General features: G+C 44.5%; 1 protein-coding gene across 14 annotated transcripts in view; it reads left to right on the top strand.

Moving 5' to 3' along the window:
• Positions 1-16,483, top strand: part of svila (supervillin a) — a 99,085-nt gene extending 82,602 nt beyond the window's left edge. For 11 of the 14 annotated variants that reach the window (XM_074621537.1, XM_074621538.1, XM_074621527.1 and 8 more), the window contains 22 exons: positions 279-362; positions 722-748; positions 1,208-1,294; positions 2,162-2,339; positions 2,441-2,613; positions 4,678-4,833; positions 6,795-6,931; positions 7,456-7,603; positions 7,698-7,843; positions 8,040-8,215; positions 9,194-9,344; positions 9,442-9,721; positions 10,432-10,586; positions 10,716-10,821; positions 11,815-12,022; positions 12,166-12,299; positions 12,406-12,561; positions 12,793-12,936; positions 13,575-13,696; positions 13,978-14,133; positions 15,154-15,174; positions 15,548-16,483. In XM_074621537.1, the coding sequence (XP_074477638.1) occupies positions 279-362; positions 722-748; positions 1,208-1,294; positions 2,162-2,339; positions 2,441-2,613; positions 4,678-4,833; positions 6,795-6,931; positions 7,456-7,603; positions 7,698-7,843; positions 8,040-8,215; positions 9,194-9,344; positions 9,442-9,721; positions 10,432-10,586; positions 10,716-10,821; positions 11,815-12,022; positions 12,166-12,299; positions 12,406-12,561; positions 12,793-12,936; positions 13,575-13,696; positions 13,978-14,133; positions 15,154-15,174; positions 15,548-15,634 (3,032 nt within the window). In that variant the 3' untranslated portion in view covers positions 15,635-16,483. The remainder of the gene's footprint in view (positions 1-278; positions 363-721; positions 749-1,207; positions 1,295-2,161; positions 2,340-2,440; positions 2,614-4,677; positions 4,834-6,794; positions 6,932-7,455; positions 7,604-7,697; positions 7,844-8,039; positions 8,216-9,193; positions 9,345-9,441; positions 9,722-10,431; positions 10,587-10,715; positions 10,822-11,814; positions 12,023-12,165; positions 12,300-12,405; positions 12,562-12,792; positions 12,937-13,574; positions 13,697-13,977; positions 14,134-15,153; positions 15,175-15,547) is intronic. The other 3 variants (XM_074621530.1, XM_074621536.1, XM_074621540.1) reach the window with 1 other exon arrangement.
• The last annotated feature ends 353 nt before the right edge of the window (positions 16,484-16,836 follow it).

Raw genomic sequence — 16,836 nt, 5'->3', positions numbered from 1 at the left:
CTATTAGATATTAGTTATAGTACTAACTCAGTTAGACCTGTCAGTCACGTGCCCCTCACCTTGCAGGTCGTAGCGGTCCGTCGAGACAGTACAGGGGTCCTTCCCACCTCTGTTCAACTAATCAAAGTGTCTTCAAGTATCTCTAATAACAATAAATGACCTGTTCTGTGGTGTACATTGAACCAATGTTTTCTGGTAACGTCACAAGGGGGAAAAAAATAATATCTGATGCTTGTCGGGTCATTTGGTGTTCATGCCTGTCTGTGTTCATACAACAGGGTTGGCCTCCCCGACAGCTCTCCAGTCTCCAGCGTCCTCAAAACCCAAGAACAGCAGCCTGGCCATCTCCAAACCACAGGAAGGTACGTTTCTTTTTATCCCGCTGTGTCTACGTTTTACCTTTACTGTTACCTATTCTGTCACACCGCCATCATGTTGAGCCGTTCAGTTCATTTAGCCGGATTAATGAAGGCTGCCGCTGCTCCAATCTGATTAAGACTTAATGACATCCTCAACTGACACCAGACACAGTTTCCTAAACCAATCCTGCGTACAGTTAACTAACTGAAATGTTGTCGTGAACATAAATGGATTCCTGTGTAATATGATTACAGATTCTGAGCTGACAGCTGGTTCCACTGTTTCTAAATATACAGTTGATTCTGGGTCATATCTCATTTGAACACAGAGTAACTGATTGTCTTTGCTTCTTTTTCACAAGACGTGGAGGAGATGTCTGATATCGAAGGTGTTTAGCTTTTTCTTTCTTTTTTTGGTGTTGCACTGAATGCAATATTCATCATCATCATCATCATATTCACCAAAACCACAAATCTCATCAACGCTAATGTGGCTGATGTTGCTGTGAGACTTCTATTAGGTCATCAAAGCCTGATAGAATATAAACCATGGGACAATGTTACCATCAGTGCGCATGAGTCTGACGCGCAGAAGGATTCATATTTAGTTGTTAAAATGCTTGTGATTGACATTACTATGTTGAGATGACTTCATTGTGACAACTGCTCATGCTCGGTTATTGTTCCAAATCAGCATCAGTGGTGGGGAGTGTGACTGTGAACAACAGAAGCTCAGACATCCTGCCTGCTCAGACACAGTAGGACCTGTGCTAAAATCAGAGTCGATTTATGGCTCTAACAGCTGTGTGTGTGTGTGTGTGTGTGTGTGTGTGTGTGTGGTTGTGCAGAGATCAAAGCCGTACCAGATCTGAACCTGGAGTCGGACTTGAAGCTGGATAAACTGGAGTCATTCCTCGGCAAGCTCAACAGTAAAGGTCAGTCCTGTTTTCGGCACGCTGTCCACAAGTCCATCATGCTTCTGCTTGGTGCCGTACTCCGTCACGTTGTTCACACCGTGAGAAAATATTCCCACGTTAACAACCATACGATCAATTATAGATTAAATCTCCTGATGTATATCAGATGTGTAATCCAGACCAAATTTAACGAATTAGATGCAGTATTCTCCGCCTAGTTCGCTGTAATCCATTTGAGATGAGAGACATCTATTGGTGTTGCATTTTTCCAGGAAGCCTCAGGCTTTTTTCTTATTTTCTAGTAATAGACACGATCCCAACGTCCGCGCTCACAGACTCACAGACCTTTAGGCGCGTTACCGCGAAGTCTGAGTGCTTCAACAGCAAAATAGGGTTAAAAGTCCATCAGTGATGCAGCCTGTGAGCAACAAACACCTTTGTGGCTAAATATGCTTACCATATACTGCAGTATGATCGCAACATCCCTGTTTTGATTCCTGCCGAAGACGTTTGTAGCACGTCATCCCCCCTCTAAGTTCCTGTCACATCTCTACTGTCCAAATATACAGAAAGAAATAGAAAAATGAAAAAATAAATAAATAATTCATCATGTTAATGAATTGTGTGTTTGTAGGCAATTTCAGTTAAGTTCAGATAAAGATGCACCTTGCAAGTAAAACTTAAATTTATCATTTAGAGAGGCGACAAAATAAGTCATAAATAAGACTTTTACTAGATTTATGTGAAAGTTTTCTTCACAAATCAAAGTTACAATTTAAATTTGACATTTATCCATAAATAAATAATGAATAAATAATCACATGTTCAGCACAGGCACAGGCTTTGGCAAATTGTCTGCAGTAGTAACTTCTTGTCTCTCCTCAGTGTGCGGACTGCCAGAAGCAACCATCACAGTTACACAGAAGAAGGTAAAGGAAGTGATGACCCTCGAAGATGAAACTTTCTCCAAGTTCTACCGCCAAGTGGAGGAGTTCCCCGCCAACACCAACAAGGTGGAGATAGACGACGACTTCGACGCCATCTTCGGTCCCCAGGAGCCAAAGTAAGCTCTCGCTGCCAGAGGTTTCAATTTGAACTGACATCATTGTGAGACTCTAGTTTTTCCTCTGTTGACCTCTCCTTCACCTCTGACCTCTCCCACAGGCTGACCTCGGAGATGGTGCGGCACAGGCGAGCGGTGCGCCCGACGCGTAACGTCCAGGCGTCCAGGAACCCTCTGAAGATGCTGGCCGCCAGGGAGGACATCAGGCACGAGTACACGGAGCAGAGGCTCAACATCGGCCTGCTGGAGAGCAAGAGGATGAAGGCGGAGAAGAGTGAGTGAGGATGCGATGAGGAGCTGGAGACCAAAACACTCAGGGATACAACATGTGACAGGCTCCAAAATGACTTCTAAATTTGCACAATAAAACTCTCAATATAATTCTCGATGTTGCAATATTAAAACCTAGAATGTTTTCAAGAGAAATGGCCCGTCACATGGGAGTTTCATATTTTAAATAAAAGTGCAGTACATGTAGGTGGTGGGAGATATATCCAATATACTCGCTGTATTGTTGCTTGTTCTACGTGGGATGTAGAAAATGACCATATCGCCAACATCGAGTATAAATATTAATTGTAATTTTTTTTAAGCTGCCGGCATGAGACTCGCTTTGGCGTCTTGCTTCTCCCGCAGCTCTCCCCCTCTCACAGACACTCTCCTGGGTGATTGTGTGTGGCGTATGAGCATGGATGTGCGTATGGGGAGTGTGTTTTTTTGGTATCTGGAGGGAAGCAGAGAACAGGGAAACAGCCTGGAGAGAGCAGAAGAAGTGAAACGCCAAAGGGAGTTTATTCGTGTTTAGGCCTTAGAAAAGGTGACGGAAGATGCCAGCCTCCACTTCAAAAAAGACGTTACCGCTTAGTAGCATCACCTGAGAAGATTTACAATGCGTGCAATTGGTCTGTGAGTTTAATGGGCCGCTAAACCAGTGCCATACAAGCCCCCAGGAAGAGCGCCGGCCGTTGATGCCTTTTTTTTCGTAGTGGCCAAACGGGGGAATTACAACTTCCTTGACTTGCCCTTGTTTAAATCATTAGGTCCTAAAAGTTGTAAAACGCACTATTAGCCGAATCCAGAGTTATTTCCCTTCCTCACGTGTGTGAATGATCCCCAGACCGAGGCTGGAGCGAGGGCTGGGAGGCGGAATTAGCAAGCCGCGACAACATCTGTGACCCCGTGACCGAGCGGATGCTACTGCGCCTGCTCCGTTGGCCCAATGGATCAAGGCCTATTGAAGGAGGCTGGGACACGAGCAGACATGGGTCTTGGGGTACGGGGTATAACACATAACTGAAGTTGCGGTCATGCGTTACGATTGGCTCAATTTCGGCGAGTGCAGACCAGACTTTACTGCGCATGTGTTGTGCCCTAAAGATATGACGCGTCGATGATGCGTGACCAAGCCTCCTTCTATAGGCCTTGCAATGGATGCGGAAGCTCGCCGGAAGATCCGGGTACTTTTCCTCTCGGAAGTCGAGCCATTTTGGCTTCACGCGCCACGGTTGCTGCGCCGGTTAAAATAGAAATCTGTCAAATTTAATAATTTTCAATAATTTATGAGTTAGAGGTCCGATAGATATCGTATATTGCAATACAGCCTTAAAATATTGAGATATTATTTATAAGGCATATCGCCCAGCCATAAGTACATTGTGTGTTATCTTGTTTCCACTTTGTTCATGTGCCGAGTTGTGAAAAATCGCTGGACATGTGAAAATGCATGAGCTTTTATAGATGTGTCCTCTGCAGAACAACAAAACATCTCCATGTTTTAATCTTCATAATCCCCCAAGTGCAGTAAATGTCTGCTTTTTCTTGTCTTTATAATAGTGTTCATCCAGTGTTTGAAGTTCTGCTGCAAAATAAGAGAGAGCAGAGCATCCATCTCAATCACAGATACAAAATTAAGCGTCACTGATATGATGCAGTCTATAAATGGTCTCTCCATGCTGAGAATGAGCCCACCCGAGCTACTTTGGGACTCATACTGACCTATATCTGGGGTTGGAGTCAGTTTCCCGTCATTGTGCGGAGCAGTCCTCAAAAGCTGGACGTGGTCTGCAGCCTGTTTTCAGAGTGACGTGAGATAACCCACAAAGTCAATGTCATGTTGCTCCCATAGCTTCCTCCTTCACCTCCTGTGACAGCAATAAAACCACTTCAACTGTCTCCTGCAGTGTTCTATATTTGTTGCAGTCATATTATAGAGGCCGGCTTTGTCGGGCTCGAAAGGTCACTTGGTCTCTAGCTGTGGTCTCGTTTGTGTTATAAGAGCTAAATGTAATGATTGAATGTTGTGTCTGTGCCTCTCTGTGCTCTGTTGTGTTCACTGCAGTGAGCAAGAACTCTGGTTTCTCTGACGTGGCTCTGGCCGGTCTGGCCAGCAAGGAGAACTTCAGCAGCGTCAACCTGCGCAGCGTCAACATCTCCGAGCAGATGACCAACAACAGCGCCGTGCCGTACAAGAAGCTCATGCTGTTACAGGTCAAAGGTCAGTTGAGTGAACAGGCACATAGACCCACAATAGGGTCTTTTTTTCCATCCTATTTTTAGTTTACCGCACCATAATTCCAGTAGGGGCTGACGTTTAGCAGGTATATTACAATGTTGACTAGCTAACGATTATCAATAAACACAAAGTACAACTGAGGCTGATGGGAAATGTCCTTTGTTTTGAAGGTTTTTGGTCATAAACCAAAGTTAAAATTTGACCTGATGATGGCGCTAAATGAAAAGTGACATCTAGTGCTTTGCCATTACTAGATCCACACCTCGGCCAGAATGCACCCTACTCAACTTTTGGATGCCACCAGTTGGGAACCACAGGGACTCTAATGTGGGAACTAATAAAGATTTGTCCTGAGGGGGCACAGAGGCCATCATGTCGTACTTAACAATATCTCTGTCTTCTGTTGAAAGCACAACCCTTATAAAAGTCAGATTGAGGGCCAGCCTCCTGTAATGGACAGACTTGAGGATGCAACATGTTTACTACACAAACAAGCCATCCAAGCAGGAAGAGATCCAAAACATCTGGCTACATTTTCCTGATCTTTTTTGTTTGTTTTCATGTATGGGTTCCAGTGAGGCAGCATCTTTACCAGCTGTTGCATTCGGTTGTTTAAGAGCGTGGAAAAAACAAATGGCTACTGTTTTTACAATAAGCTTTTTGGAGGATGCTACTTCAAGAGTGTCCTCTCCAGAAGATATCTAAAATAGGAGACGAGAGTCGGTCTATTTCGGTGTCTTCGCGGCTCCGCCACGCGTCTGTTGGTGACAGCTGTGTCTCTAAATCATTCTCTCCAGGTCACCTCACACTATCGTGGGCTGATCCTCTCCTAAAAACCTCCCACTGTCTGTAATCCAGAGCAAATCCAGCACACCGGGGGGGTACCGCTTTGTTAGGAGGTTAGCTGTCCCAACCTGACAGTGTTGAGAGTCGTACTTTAGAATAGCTTCTGCTTGGATCACCTGAAGAGCCAATGGGGTCGTTTGAGTCACTGAGGCCCCCTAAAAAGTTTGTATTTAGGCACATTTATGATTTAATGAAGATTGCACACTGGCCTGACTGCATGAATTAGTTGGAAAGAGGTGTTTTTAAAGGGGACCTATTATGTTTATTTTCAGTTGCATTCTTGTATATGAGGTTTCTACTAGAACATGTTTTCATGTTTAATGTTAAAAAAAAACGCTTTATTTTTCTCATACCGGCTGTGCTGCAGCACCTCTTTTCACCCTCTGTCTGAAACGCTCTGTTTGAGCCCAGTCTGCTCTGATTGGTCAGCTGGCCAACTCTGTTGTGATTGGTCAACCGAACCAAACTCTTCGGACTCCACTCCATCGCCGTTTCTAACTAGTTTTGTTTGAGGGCATGCAGAACTAGCCGCTAGGCAGGTTTTATGCAAATGTGTTACTTGGTGACATCACCACGTTACAGAAGGAAAGGCGGGAAATGGCGGAGGCCATGGAAGTAAATTTTTCGGTGCATAATAAGTTAACATATTGTAATTTTAGTTGTATATAGTTTTTCTTCGCCTCTGTGGCTTCTAGTCGCTGACGGTAACGTTGATATTGCCGTTGCTTAGCAGCGGTGTTCTCACGACTTAGCGACTTGAACGCCAAACATATCGTGTACACGACTTCCCATGTTGAGCTTCATTTGAAGGCAGCATAACTTTTCAGACCTTTTACATGCCCAAAAAAAATTATATAACACAGTAAAGGAAAGGAAAAAAAAACATATTAGGTCCCCTTTAATACGAAGAGGTAGGTACGTGACAAGGCAGATACATGTACATACATGTTCAGGGTCAAACGGTGATGGCTGGCACATCCTTGCCCCAACACCCCCCGGTATGATAATCCAGGCATGCTGACAGCGATAATCAGAGCTGCCACTGATAAGCCACCTGTCTGGGTGTTGTTTTTTTTCCTGCCTGTGTATAACACCAGGCCGACGGCACGTCCAGACCAGGCTGGTGGAGCCCAGAGCGTCCTCCCTGAACAGCGGCGATTGTTTCCTGCTCATCACGCCACACCACTGCTTCATCTGGACCGGAGAGTTCGCCAACGTCATCGAGAAAAACAAGGCGAGTCTGGCTTTTGAGCGTTGCAAAAAAAAACAACTAGAAAAGCTAGTTTGGATAGACTTTAGAAGTTTCAGTCAACACAGGTGGAGTAAGGGTGGTGCAGACTTCACGTGCAGGATGTAAACACAGCCCTGGGAGGAAGCAGTGGTGGCACAGCACAGGAAGAAGTGTGTGTTGACGGAAAGGAAGTATGTGTGTGTGTGGGGGTTGTTGCAGGAAGCAGACACAAAACAAGGCTATTGTTCAAAGGCCTAGACTGGTGACCTGTGATTGGCTGAACAAAGCGCTGACCTCAATTGGACCAGAGGGAAAGCTCTGAGCTATGGCCCTCATTATTTATGAGGGGTTGTTTCAGTTTAGGTCATTAAAGTTTACAGACTCTTCTTCCTGAGTAATGAACTTGAACTTTCTTTCCCTTAAAATGACAGTTTATTAAAAAGCACAGAACCCCTCCCTGTGTTTTTGGAGTTAACAGAACTCGTCAGCATAATGTAATACAAGTTTTTCTCTGTCATTTTTTCCAGGCTTCAGAGTTAGCAAACTTCATCCAGAGAAAGAGAGATCTAGGCTGCCGGGCTAACTACGTCCAGGTCATCGAGGAGGGCGGCGGCGCTCACAGCCATGCCGCCAAGGATTTCTGGAAGATTGTGGGAGGGCAGTCGAGTTATCAGTGTAAGGATCTGGCATAATAAAGCCGACCTCGAGGAAAACATTCGGCGAAGTGATAAAATGCAAGCCTGATGGCGTTTGTGTTTCTTTCTTGCAGCTGCAGGGACACCGGATGAAGACGAGCTGTACGAGGGTGCCATTGTGGAGACCAACTGTATTTACCGCCTGATGGATGACAAACTGGTCCCAGATGATGATTTTTGGGCCAAGGTGCCCCGTTGTTCCCTGCTCGACCCCAAGGAGGTCAGATAATCTGACTGGAGTCAATTTATCTTGAATATGTTGAGGTGTAAATCAGCTAGGGATTTAAAGCCATTTTGTGTAGGATTTAAATATTTGTACTTTGGCGCCACCCAATGGAAACTGTGGGCAACATCAAGGCCTGCTGGTATTGTTGGATTGGGGGGGAAAAAAACTCTTTGTCTGTGTTTCTGTGCAGGTTTTGGTGTTTGACTTTGGCAGCGAGATGTACATATGGCACGGAAAGGAAGTGACGCTGGCCCAGAGGAAGGTGGCCTTCCAGCTGGCCAAGCACCTGTGGAACGGCACCTTCGACTACACGAACTGTGACATCAACCCGCTCGACCCGGGAGAGTGCAACCCGCTCATACCCAAGTACGGAAACATGTACTGCGTCATTATAGAACAGTGTGTGTGTGTGTGTGTGTGTGTGTACAGGAGATTTTACAAACTTTAAAGGGATAGTTTGGATGTTTTGAAGTAGTGTTGAGGTACTGATCCATAGTCAGTGTATTACCTACAATAGATGGCGATTGGCACGCCCCCAGTTAGGAGAAACAGACAGGAGTACCAGCACGGGAACAAAGCAATGTACTGCTGTGGACGGGGGCAGCAGTAAAAAAGATTTTAAACACCTAAAAGAACCAGTATCAGTTTAAGTGTACGCTATATTTAGATTATTTTCACCTTGCCATCAGACAGCTCTTTCCGACGGGGAACTGAAGCCGTTATCAATGCTCTCTTCAAAGCCACCAGACTCCATTGACAAAAATAGTAATTTTACCTTGCAGAGCCCGGGAGTTGCTGGTCAACCGCTGCCTCTATCGGTTTGTTTGTTTGTTATTGTGTGACTTTGCTGTTTTAAAGGGTTAGTTCGGATTCACCAAAGTCACACAATAACACAAACAAACTAACCGATCAAGGCAGCGGTAGACCAGCAACTCCTGTGTGCTGCGATTTAAAATTACCATTTTTGTCAATGGAGTTTGGTGGCTTTGAAGAGAGCATAGATAATGGCTTCAGTTCCCTGTGCAAAAGAGCTGTCTGATGGTGAGGTAAAGTAGTGAAAATATTCTATTCTATATATGGTGTACACTTTTTTTTAGGTGTCTAAAATCCCCCATCCGCAGCAGCAGTAGCCTGCATTGCCAGTAAGCTGGTAAACCACCAAAAACAATGTTATTAGTCTGAATGTAGAGTTTCAATCTCGCTTGATGGTCTAAATGCTCTTAATGTTTGTCATTCACGAGTGAATGCCACAGATCACTGCTACTACTACAACAGTGTAATGAGAATATTTGATTGAAGTATTGGTATTGTGTCACTGACGGACTGTGTCGTCTTCGCCTGCAGGAAAGGTCAGGGCCGACCTGACTGGGCGGTGTTCGGCAGGCTGACTCAGCACAATGAAACCACCCTGTTCAAAGAGAAGTTCCTGGACTGGAGCGACTCCAGAAAATCGCCAAGTCCCACAAGAACCAACGACCACATCGCCGATCAAAAGGTATCGAAAAGTACTTCAGCGTCGTAAAAGTCTTATTACTATAATCACTGCGGCACAGAGGTTAATGTTCGGTATCAAATGCACATCTTCACCCCAGGAGCAGTCCACCTCTGATCAGCCCCACGCGTACGACACCTCGCTGATGCTGCCCCTGCACGAGGCGCCCGTCTGCACCAAACTGGACGGGTTCAACGTGGGGCGGGGCTACGGCCTGGTGGAGGCGGAGGAGTGGCGGAGCTACGAGATCAGCACGCTGGCGGTGGAGGTGTGGCACATCCTGGAGTTCGACTACAGCCGCCTGCCGCGCCAGAGCATCGGGCAGTTTCACGAGGGCGACACATACGTGATGAAGTGGAAGTACATGGTCAGCGCTGCAGGTCGGTATCAACTGTTTTCACACATGCGACACACTTTTATATATATATAATATTATAGAGTACGGTCTAGACCTGCTCTATATGAAAAGCCTCTTGAGATAACTTCTGTTCAGATTGAATACGCTACTGCAGCCCCTTTTCGACTGCAGGAACTTCCCCCCGGAACTAAGAGCCTTTTGAGGAACTCATTGCGTTTCAACTGGAGGGGAGGGCCCAGGGTCTAAATTAAGTTCCGGGGACATTTTCCAGGGCCTTTCTACCCTCATAAAAAGTGTTTTATGTTTGCCTCCTCCTCAAAAGCCACAACACTAGATGATTCTTACAGTATGTAGGTTACTGTATATCTAGGCCATTCCAACTGCACGTCAACACTTCTGACTCACTTTGAATACACACATCTTTGATTTAGACACTAGTGTTCTCTATTTGCAGACAACAGATTATTACACGGCTGTGGTGAATACTCGTAGCCGTGTAATAAGCGGGATAATGTACAGCTAGCGGGTCATTGTGGTGAAAGAATCCCCTTCAGGGCGATGCTGCACCCCGACGCCGAACAATGACCGGCTCGCTGTACATTATCCCTCACATAAACCTTCCAAGGTGTCAAATTTATCCAGTTTAAATTAGATTATCCATCACTTCCTTATAAGATCATGTTCCATCATTACTTACAGTACAAACAAAAGATAACAATCTCTCTTCATCAGTCGGGAGGAGACAGAAGCCGGAGCAGCAGAAGACGGCGGGGGCCGGCAAGGAGAAGTGCTGCTACTTCTTCTGGCAGGGCCGCAACTCCACCGTCAGCGAGAAAGGAACGTCGGCGCTGATGACGGTGGAGCTGGACGAGGAGCGGGGAGCACAGGTACACCAAAGAGTGTGTGTGTATAAGCTAGAAAGATAGAGAAAGAGAGAACGATAGATAGGTCTGTTTTCTTTGTCTTTTCTTGTCTTAGCTTTACTCCTCTCCTGTTGGATTTCATCTCCCCTCCAGGTTCAGGTGCAGCAGGGTAAGGAGCCTCCGTGCTTCCTGCAGTGCTTCAAAGGAGGGATGGTCGTCCACTCAGGGAAGAGAGAAGAGGAGGAGGAAAACTCCCAGAGTAAGCCCCTGTTACTCCTTTAAGATCAGCCATCAGTCATCACGACAAACACACAGTTTGCTCTCTGCTGCTGTTCCGTCATTTCCTGTTCAGGCTTAATAAGACAATAGTGTGTTTAAAGGTCCTGTTTCTAAATAAATAAGACTCACAGTGGCTTCTTAGACCTGCATTAACAGCAATGATTAATTCTAAAGCAGTCGTAAATTCATCATCTGCCCATAATGAGTGACCCATACACATGAGAACTGTGTTGTGGCTTAGAGAAGAATTGGATTGTAAGAATACTCTGTACGAACTCCTCAAATAACTGAGCCCTTGTTCTTCAGGCAAGTTACACCTGAGCAAAGATGTTCTCTTCTTTTACTTTCTCCATGCACTCTAAACACAAGGTACATTATATCGTATGTTAGCAAGTTACGTAACATTACGGTCATGTCTTTCTTTTGGCTGGAAATGTGTTTTAACATGCACTAATCTGCCGTTAGGGAAAAACATGAATGCTTTTAGCCCTATTATTTAGACCACAGGATTGTGCAGTGGCTCCCAACCTGGGGTCCAGTCCCCCGACAAAGACCACAGGGGGGTGCAGCAGCATTTGTCTGCTCTGAGGTTGTCAAAATTAGATTTGCACATGTATAAATAAAATCAAAATAGCACGCTTACTGGATAATTGAAACAAAAGTCGTTATATAAAACTATTTTAAAAGATATAATTTTTTGCTACGTAGCCACGTTCACTGTATTTCTGCACAGTTGCGGATAAAGATCAGGCTAATATTATTAGTGTTAGACTATTTGTAGAATAAGATTCTAGTGGTGGATGCAGAGGATTGTGTCCGCCTCGTGTGATCCAAACATTTCCAATATCTCCTTTCCTTATTAACTTATAATAATAAGCATTGTAAAGTCCAAAAGTCCAAATTTATTGGAGAAAACTCATGTGTCCGTCTCTCTCACCTCTCGCTCTGCCCCTGTCTCTTCCCCCCCCCCCAGATGACTGGCGTCTGTACTGTGTGCGGGGGGAGGCGGAGGTGGAGGGCCACCTGCTGGAGGTGGCCTGTCACTGCAGCAGCCTGCGCTCCAGGGTCTCCATGGTGCTGCTGCGCGTCAGCCAGGCGCTCATCTACCTGTGGCACGGCTGCAAGTCTCAGGCACACACGCGGGAGGTGGCGCGCACCGCCGCCAACAAACTCAAAGAACTGTGAGTGGGAAAATTGATTGGACCGTTCCATTTGACTTCTGCCAACAAATAACCAATTGATCATCTCACAAATGTATTGAGGTATCCGATTTGTTCTCATGCTGCCGTTATCAGTCATTGTGACACGTTTTGTCCTCGTGCAGTTGTCCTCTGGAAACAGGCCTCCACAGCAGCAGCAAGGTGAACATCCAGGAATTTGACGAGGGAGCCGAGCCCACGGGATTCTGGGAACCTCTCGGGAGGAGGGACAGGAAAGCGTACGACTGCATGCTGCAAGGTGGGGGGAACCATGAAAACCCAGAGTCTGATTCTTAACATGTTTTTCTTTACTGTGAACAGCTGCTGATGGTGAAGTTAACCTTTTGTTGACCTTTGACCCTCAGACCCTGGCAGGTTTAACTTCTCACCACGTCTGTACCAGTTGAGCAGCAGCTCAGGGGAGTTTGCAGCTGTGGAGTTTCTGTACCCCGCCAGAGACCCCAAGGAGGTCAACTCCATGCCGTTCCTGCAGGAGGACCTTTACACAGCTTCCCAGCCAGGTACAGTACACGCACGCATTAAGGCCTTTACACACTGGAGGCGTCTTTTTTCCTGCGATTAATTCACACATCAATATATTTTTCCGAACTGTTGTTTTTTTATTAGTATTTTCATACAGAAGGCGAATATTACGCAGCGAAAAAGCAACTTGCAACACACAAACTATCAGCCTGAAATGGTCCTCACTTTGAAAGTCGTCATCTTGTTGTCTCTCTCTCTCTGCTGTTCAGGCCTGTTCCTGGTGGACAACCACCACGAGGTGTATCTGTGGCAGGGCTGGTGGCCTCAAGACAGCGAAAGCACCGGCTCAGCCCGAATCCGCTGGGACTCGGACAGGAAGTGTGCCATGGAGACTGTGCTGCAGTACTGTCGAGGTATTCAGCTTCATTCTATTATTAGACACATATTTACCAACGACGGTTTATTAGGGCCATTGTAGGTAGAAAAGTTAAAAAAATTACGAAGCCCGGGAAGGGTGGTATTATTCAGAGAAAAAAAAATTTTTTTTACGAAATTAAGTCGCAACTTTAAGAGAAAAAAACTTGAACATTCTCTGAGATTATAAAGTCATAAATTTGCAAGAATAAAACTCAGAAATTCTCTAAGATTAACGTCACAAACTTAAAGGAAAAAAACGTTTCGTCAAGGAAACACATTGTGTCACGTTGCAAGGTTGGATCAACCTCATCACACCATCCCCTTTGAACACTGAGGTAACTTGAAGACCAAGACTTTAATCTCAGAGAATATGCAAGTTTTTTCTCGGTATATTAACCCCCCGTCCCCCGGCTACATGATTCATTTCTTTTTTTTACCAACCATGGCTCTATTACGCCGCCTTATTTACCTCTCTCTGTTACTGTTCAACATTTTAGCTACATCTTTCATTCGTTGATGTTGGGTTGAGAACGTCCTCAGATGTCAGTGCTAGCCACACTGTTGAATAGAAAATGATAAATGTCAACTACAGTGCTTTAAAACCGCCGATCTGTTATTGTTTTGTTTTCCACAGAAAAGAACGAGAAGAAGCCTCCCAAAGCGTATCTGATCCACGCCGGTCTGGAGCCGCTCACCTTCACCAACATGTTCCCCAGCTGGGAGCACAGAGAGGACATCGCTGAGATCACTGAGAGGGTGTGTGGATCGGATCCTATTATCTGATTACTCCCAGCTACATCATCTGATAGGAACCAGTGTTGCTCACAGTGTCTGCCTGTAGCCATTAGTGTACTTTATTTTGTACTTTTTTTTCATGAATACAGGTCAGTCCAGGTGTAAGCCATTATCCCATCATTGATTTCCTGATTAAATTTGTTGTCCACTCTCCACACTATCCAACTCTGGGTGCTTTTTGCATTGAAAAATAATATATTTAGTGTGTGTGTGTGTGTGTGTGTGTGTGTGTGTGTTGTCAGGAGGCTGAGGTGTGTAACCAGATCATTCTAGTGGAGGACGTGTTGGCCAGGCTGTGTAAGACCAAGTATCCCCTGGCAGATCTCCTGGCCCGGCCGCTGCCCGAGGGCGTTGACCCTCTTCGTCTAGAGGTCTACCTCTCTGATGAGGACTTTGAGGTAAGAACTGCAGTCTACAGACCGTCTCTGATGTGTCACTTTAAAGGCGTTGCAGCTTTTATTTAGATATTAACTAGTATGACTGTAAATAAATGAGTAAAAGAGAAAACATTTAGCCTGAGACGGCGTGTTAAGGCCAATTAAAGTAATAAAACATTTTTTTTACAGAGCAGGGAGAGGTGGATGTCCAAGATAAAATCCATAAATTTCCAAGAAAAAATCCTGGATATTCTCTGAGATGAAAGTAGTAGATTTACAGGGGAAAAAAACTAAAATTATTGTTTATATTTAAAGACATCACTTCACTTTGCAAGGTTGGATCAACCTCATCACTCCACAGACACCGCCATTTGCCGTGGATGACCTAATCAAATTATATTTTGCAATTTATATTTAGCAATAATTAAATACTTTAAGACCAGAATCATCACATTATCATCACATTATCATTAGCATCCAGACTTTGAAGACACATTGCCTTGAATTGGCGTCTGTGGTGTGATGAGGTTGATCTAACATTGCAAAGTGAAGCGATGTGGTTCCTGAACAAACAAAAATTGATGTTGCTCTGTGTTTGCTGAATGTGTAAATAAGCAAGCAATATGTTTGCGAACACATTAGCCATATAAACATATATGCCCATGTCATATCTGTGGTTTTACAACTTTTTGGGCGCTACAAGTGCCGAAAGCATGCACAGAAGAATATGGAATAAGACAGGCCTAATCCTTTAACTTGAACTCTATACAACGTATATTATTTTGACTCAAATAGGAGGAAAATTCCTGTTAATAAATACTGTAAGGTTATAGGAATATTACAGATCACTTTTTGGGGAATATGTTATGTTCTTCCTGACTTCTCTACGGCTATATGCATCATTCAGCTTTTGCAGATTTCCCTTTATGTTCATCGCTTTCTTCCTCTTTCTTTTCACAATCTTTCATCATGTTCTGCCATCTTCTCTGCGTCCTTTTGTCTTTTTGTAAACTTGTCTACTTCATTCATTCCACCCTCCAGGGTGTAGGGGCTGATGGGAAGGTGAGTCATCGGACTTGAGCATGGATGGCCTGGACTAGTGCTTTCTCTCTCTCGCTCTCTCGCTCTCTCTCTTCCTCATCATTCTCTGACAAAAAAACTGCTCTCATTTGTTTATTAGCATGCTGTTCACTCACAATCTGCGAGCTGGTGTGGATACGCAGTACTGAATCCTGGAGCTCTCTGACTATATTTTACCGGAGATGTGAATTGAAGAATGACGTTCTTAATCTTACCGACGCATGAGTGTGTTTACTCATTCCTCACCATGCGAGTTTGCAGGATGTCTTTTGGTTTGAAATCGTGAACAATCTGTATGGTAAACTTTGTCGTGACTGCTGCTTCATGCTGATTGTGTGTGTGGCTGCTCCCACAGAAGGGCCTGGAGATGACCAGAAGGGAGTACGGAGGTCTGCCTGGCTGGAAGCAAGTGAACGTGAAGAAAGCCAAAGGACTTTTCTAAACAGAGAGCTGACCTGGGAGACACCAGGATGTTGTTAAGTCCCCTTTTGTCTCCTATTCACGTCTGGACACAACAGAGGCTCAGGAACTACCACTCCTGAGGTAACCCCGTAAACAGACGGACGGACGAAGGGAGGAAGGAAAGAAAGCGCTGAAGAGGTGATCAATGAACGAGAGGTGTGTCGGCTCCTTCCATTTGTTGTCTCGATATTTTGGTTGTATAAAGTAGGAAACGGATGTAGGCGGATGCACTTCTGAGCGAATGTGTTACAGCTCTTCTTTAAAGTCTGACGTCCAGGTCCAAGAACGTTATTGAATATAATGTATGTACATATGTAGCAGAACAGCCCAGTGCCCTTACGTTGTCAGCCATGCAGCCATCTGTTAGTGGGGAGCAGGCCCGTCAGCCCGCTCAGCACACTCCACGTCAGACTCCCTGCTACTCCTCTATGTATGTTTTGTGCATTACAAATAATTTATATTTATCAAAATTCATATAGTAAATTTTTATCGTGAATATTCACCGAGCTAAAAAAAAAAGACTGAATAAATAATGTAATTAATATGGAGGAGGTTTGTGTCATATGTTGATAAAATACTGGATATTACAGGATTCTCTCTCTCGCTGTACAGTTCACCATTTTGCCATTTACAAATGATGCAGCTTTCGTCTAGTGTCATTATTGTTTGTGATAGAAGAGAGGATACAGGCTATAAAGTGATGATGAAATGTATTTGATTTTTAAATCCCACAGTGTATAGTGCCTTGCTTTTGTGTACAGTTTCTATACAGATCCTAGTCTGCATTTTGAAGACTTTTTGTGATATAAATAAATATTAGAAAAATAAACTGAGAGATGGAAAGTTGGAAAATGAATCTTGTTTTTTGTTTTCTCCTCTTAACGTGATAATAACGCTTTAATGCAAATTCATTTTAATGCCACTAATTTCATTTACGCAATTGATCTTTTGGAGGTTGTAGCAGGCTCAGTTTTAAAGCTAGAGTGAAGATACTGGTATCATATGAAACTAGAGAAGCCAAAGAAATCCATTGGTACCAACCATGTCATACTAGTTTGTCGTAAAGGAGGCTAAATAACGCTCCAAACGTGACCTAAATTTTGGCGAGGAAAAACTTGCTTTGGCCATTTTCAAAGGGGTCCCCTGACCTCCAGATATTTGAATGAAAATGGGTTCTCTGGG

This window comes from Sebastes fasciatus, chromosome 21 (assembly GCF_043250625.1).
Source record: "Sebastes fasciatus isolate fSebFas1 chromosome 21, fSebFas1.pri, whole genome shotgun sequence".
Classification (NCBI taxonomy): Eukaryota; Metazoa; Chordata; class Actinopteri; order Perciformes; family Sebastidae; genus Sebastes; species Sebastes fasciatus.
The sequence above is the reverse complement of the archived record's forward strand: the minus strand, read 5'-3'. Positions and strand labels throughout refer to the sequence as shown.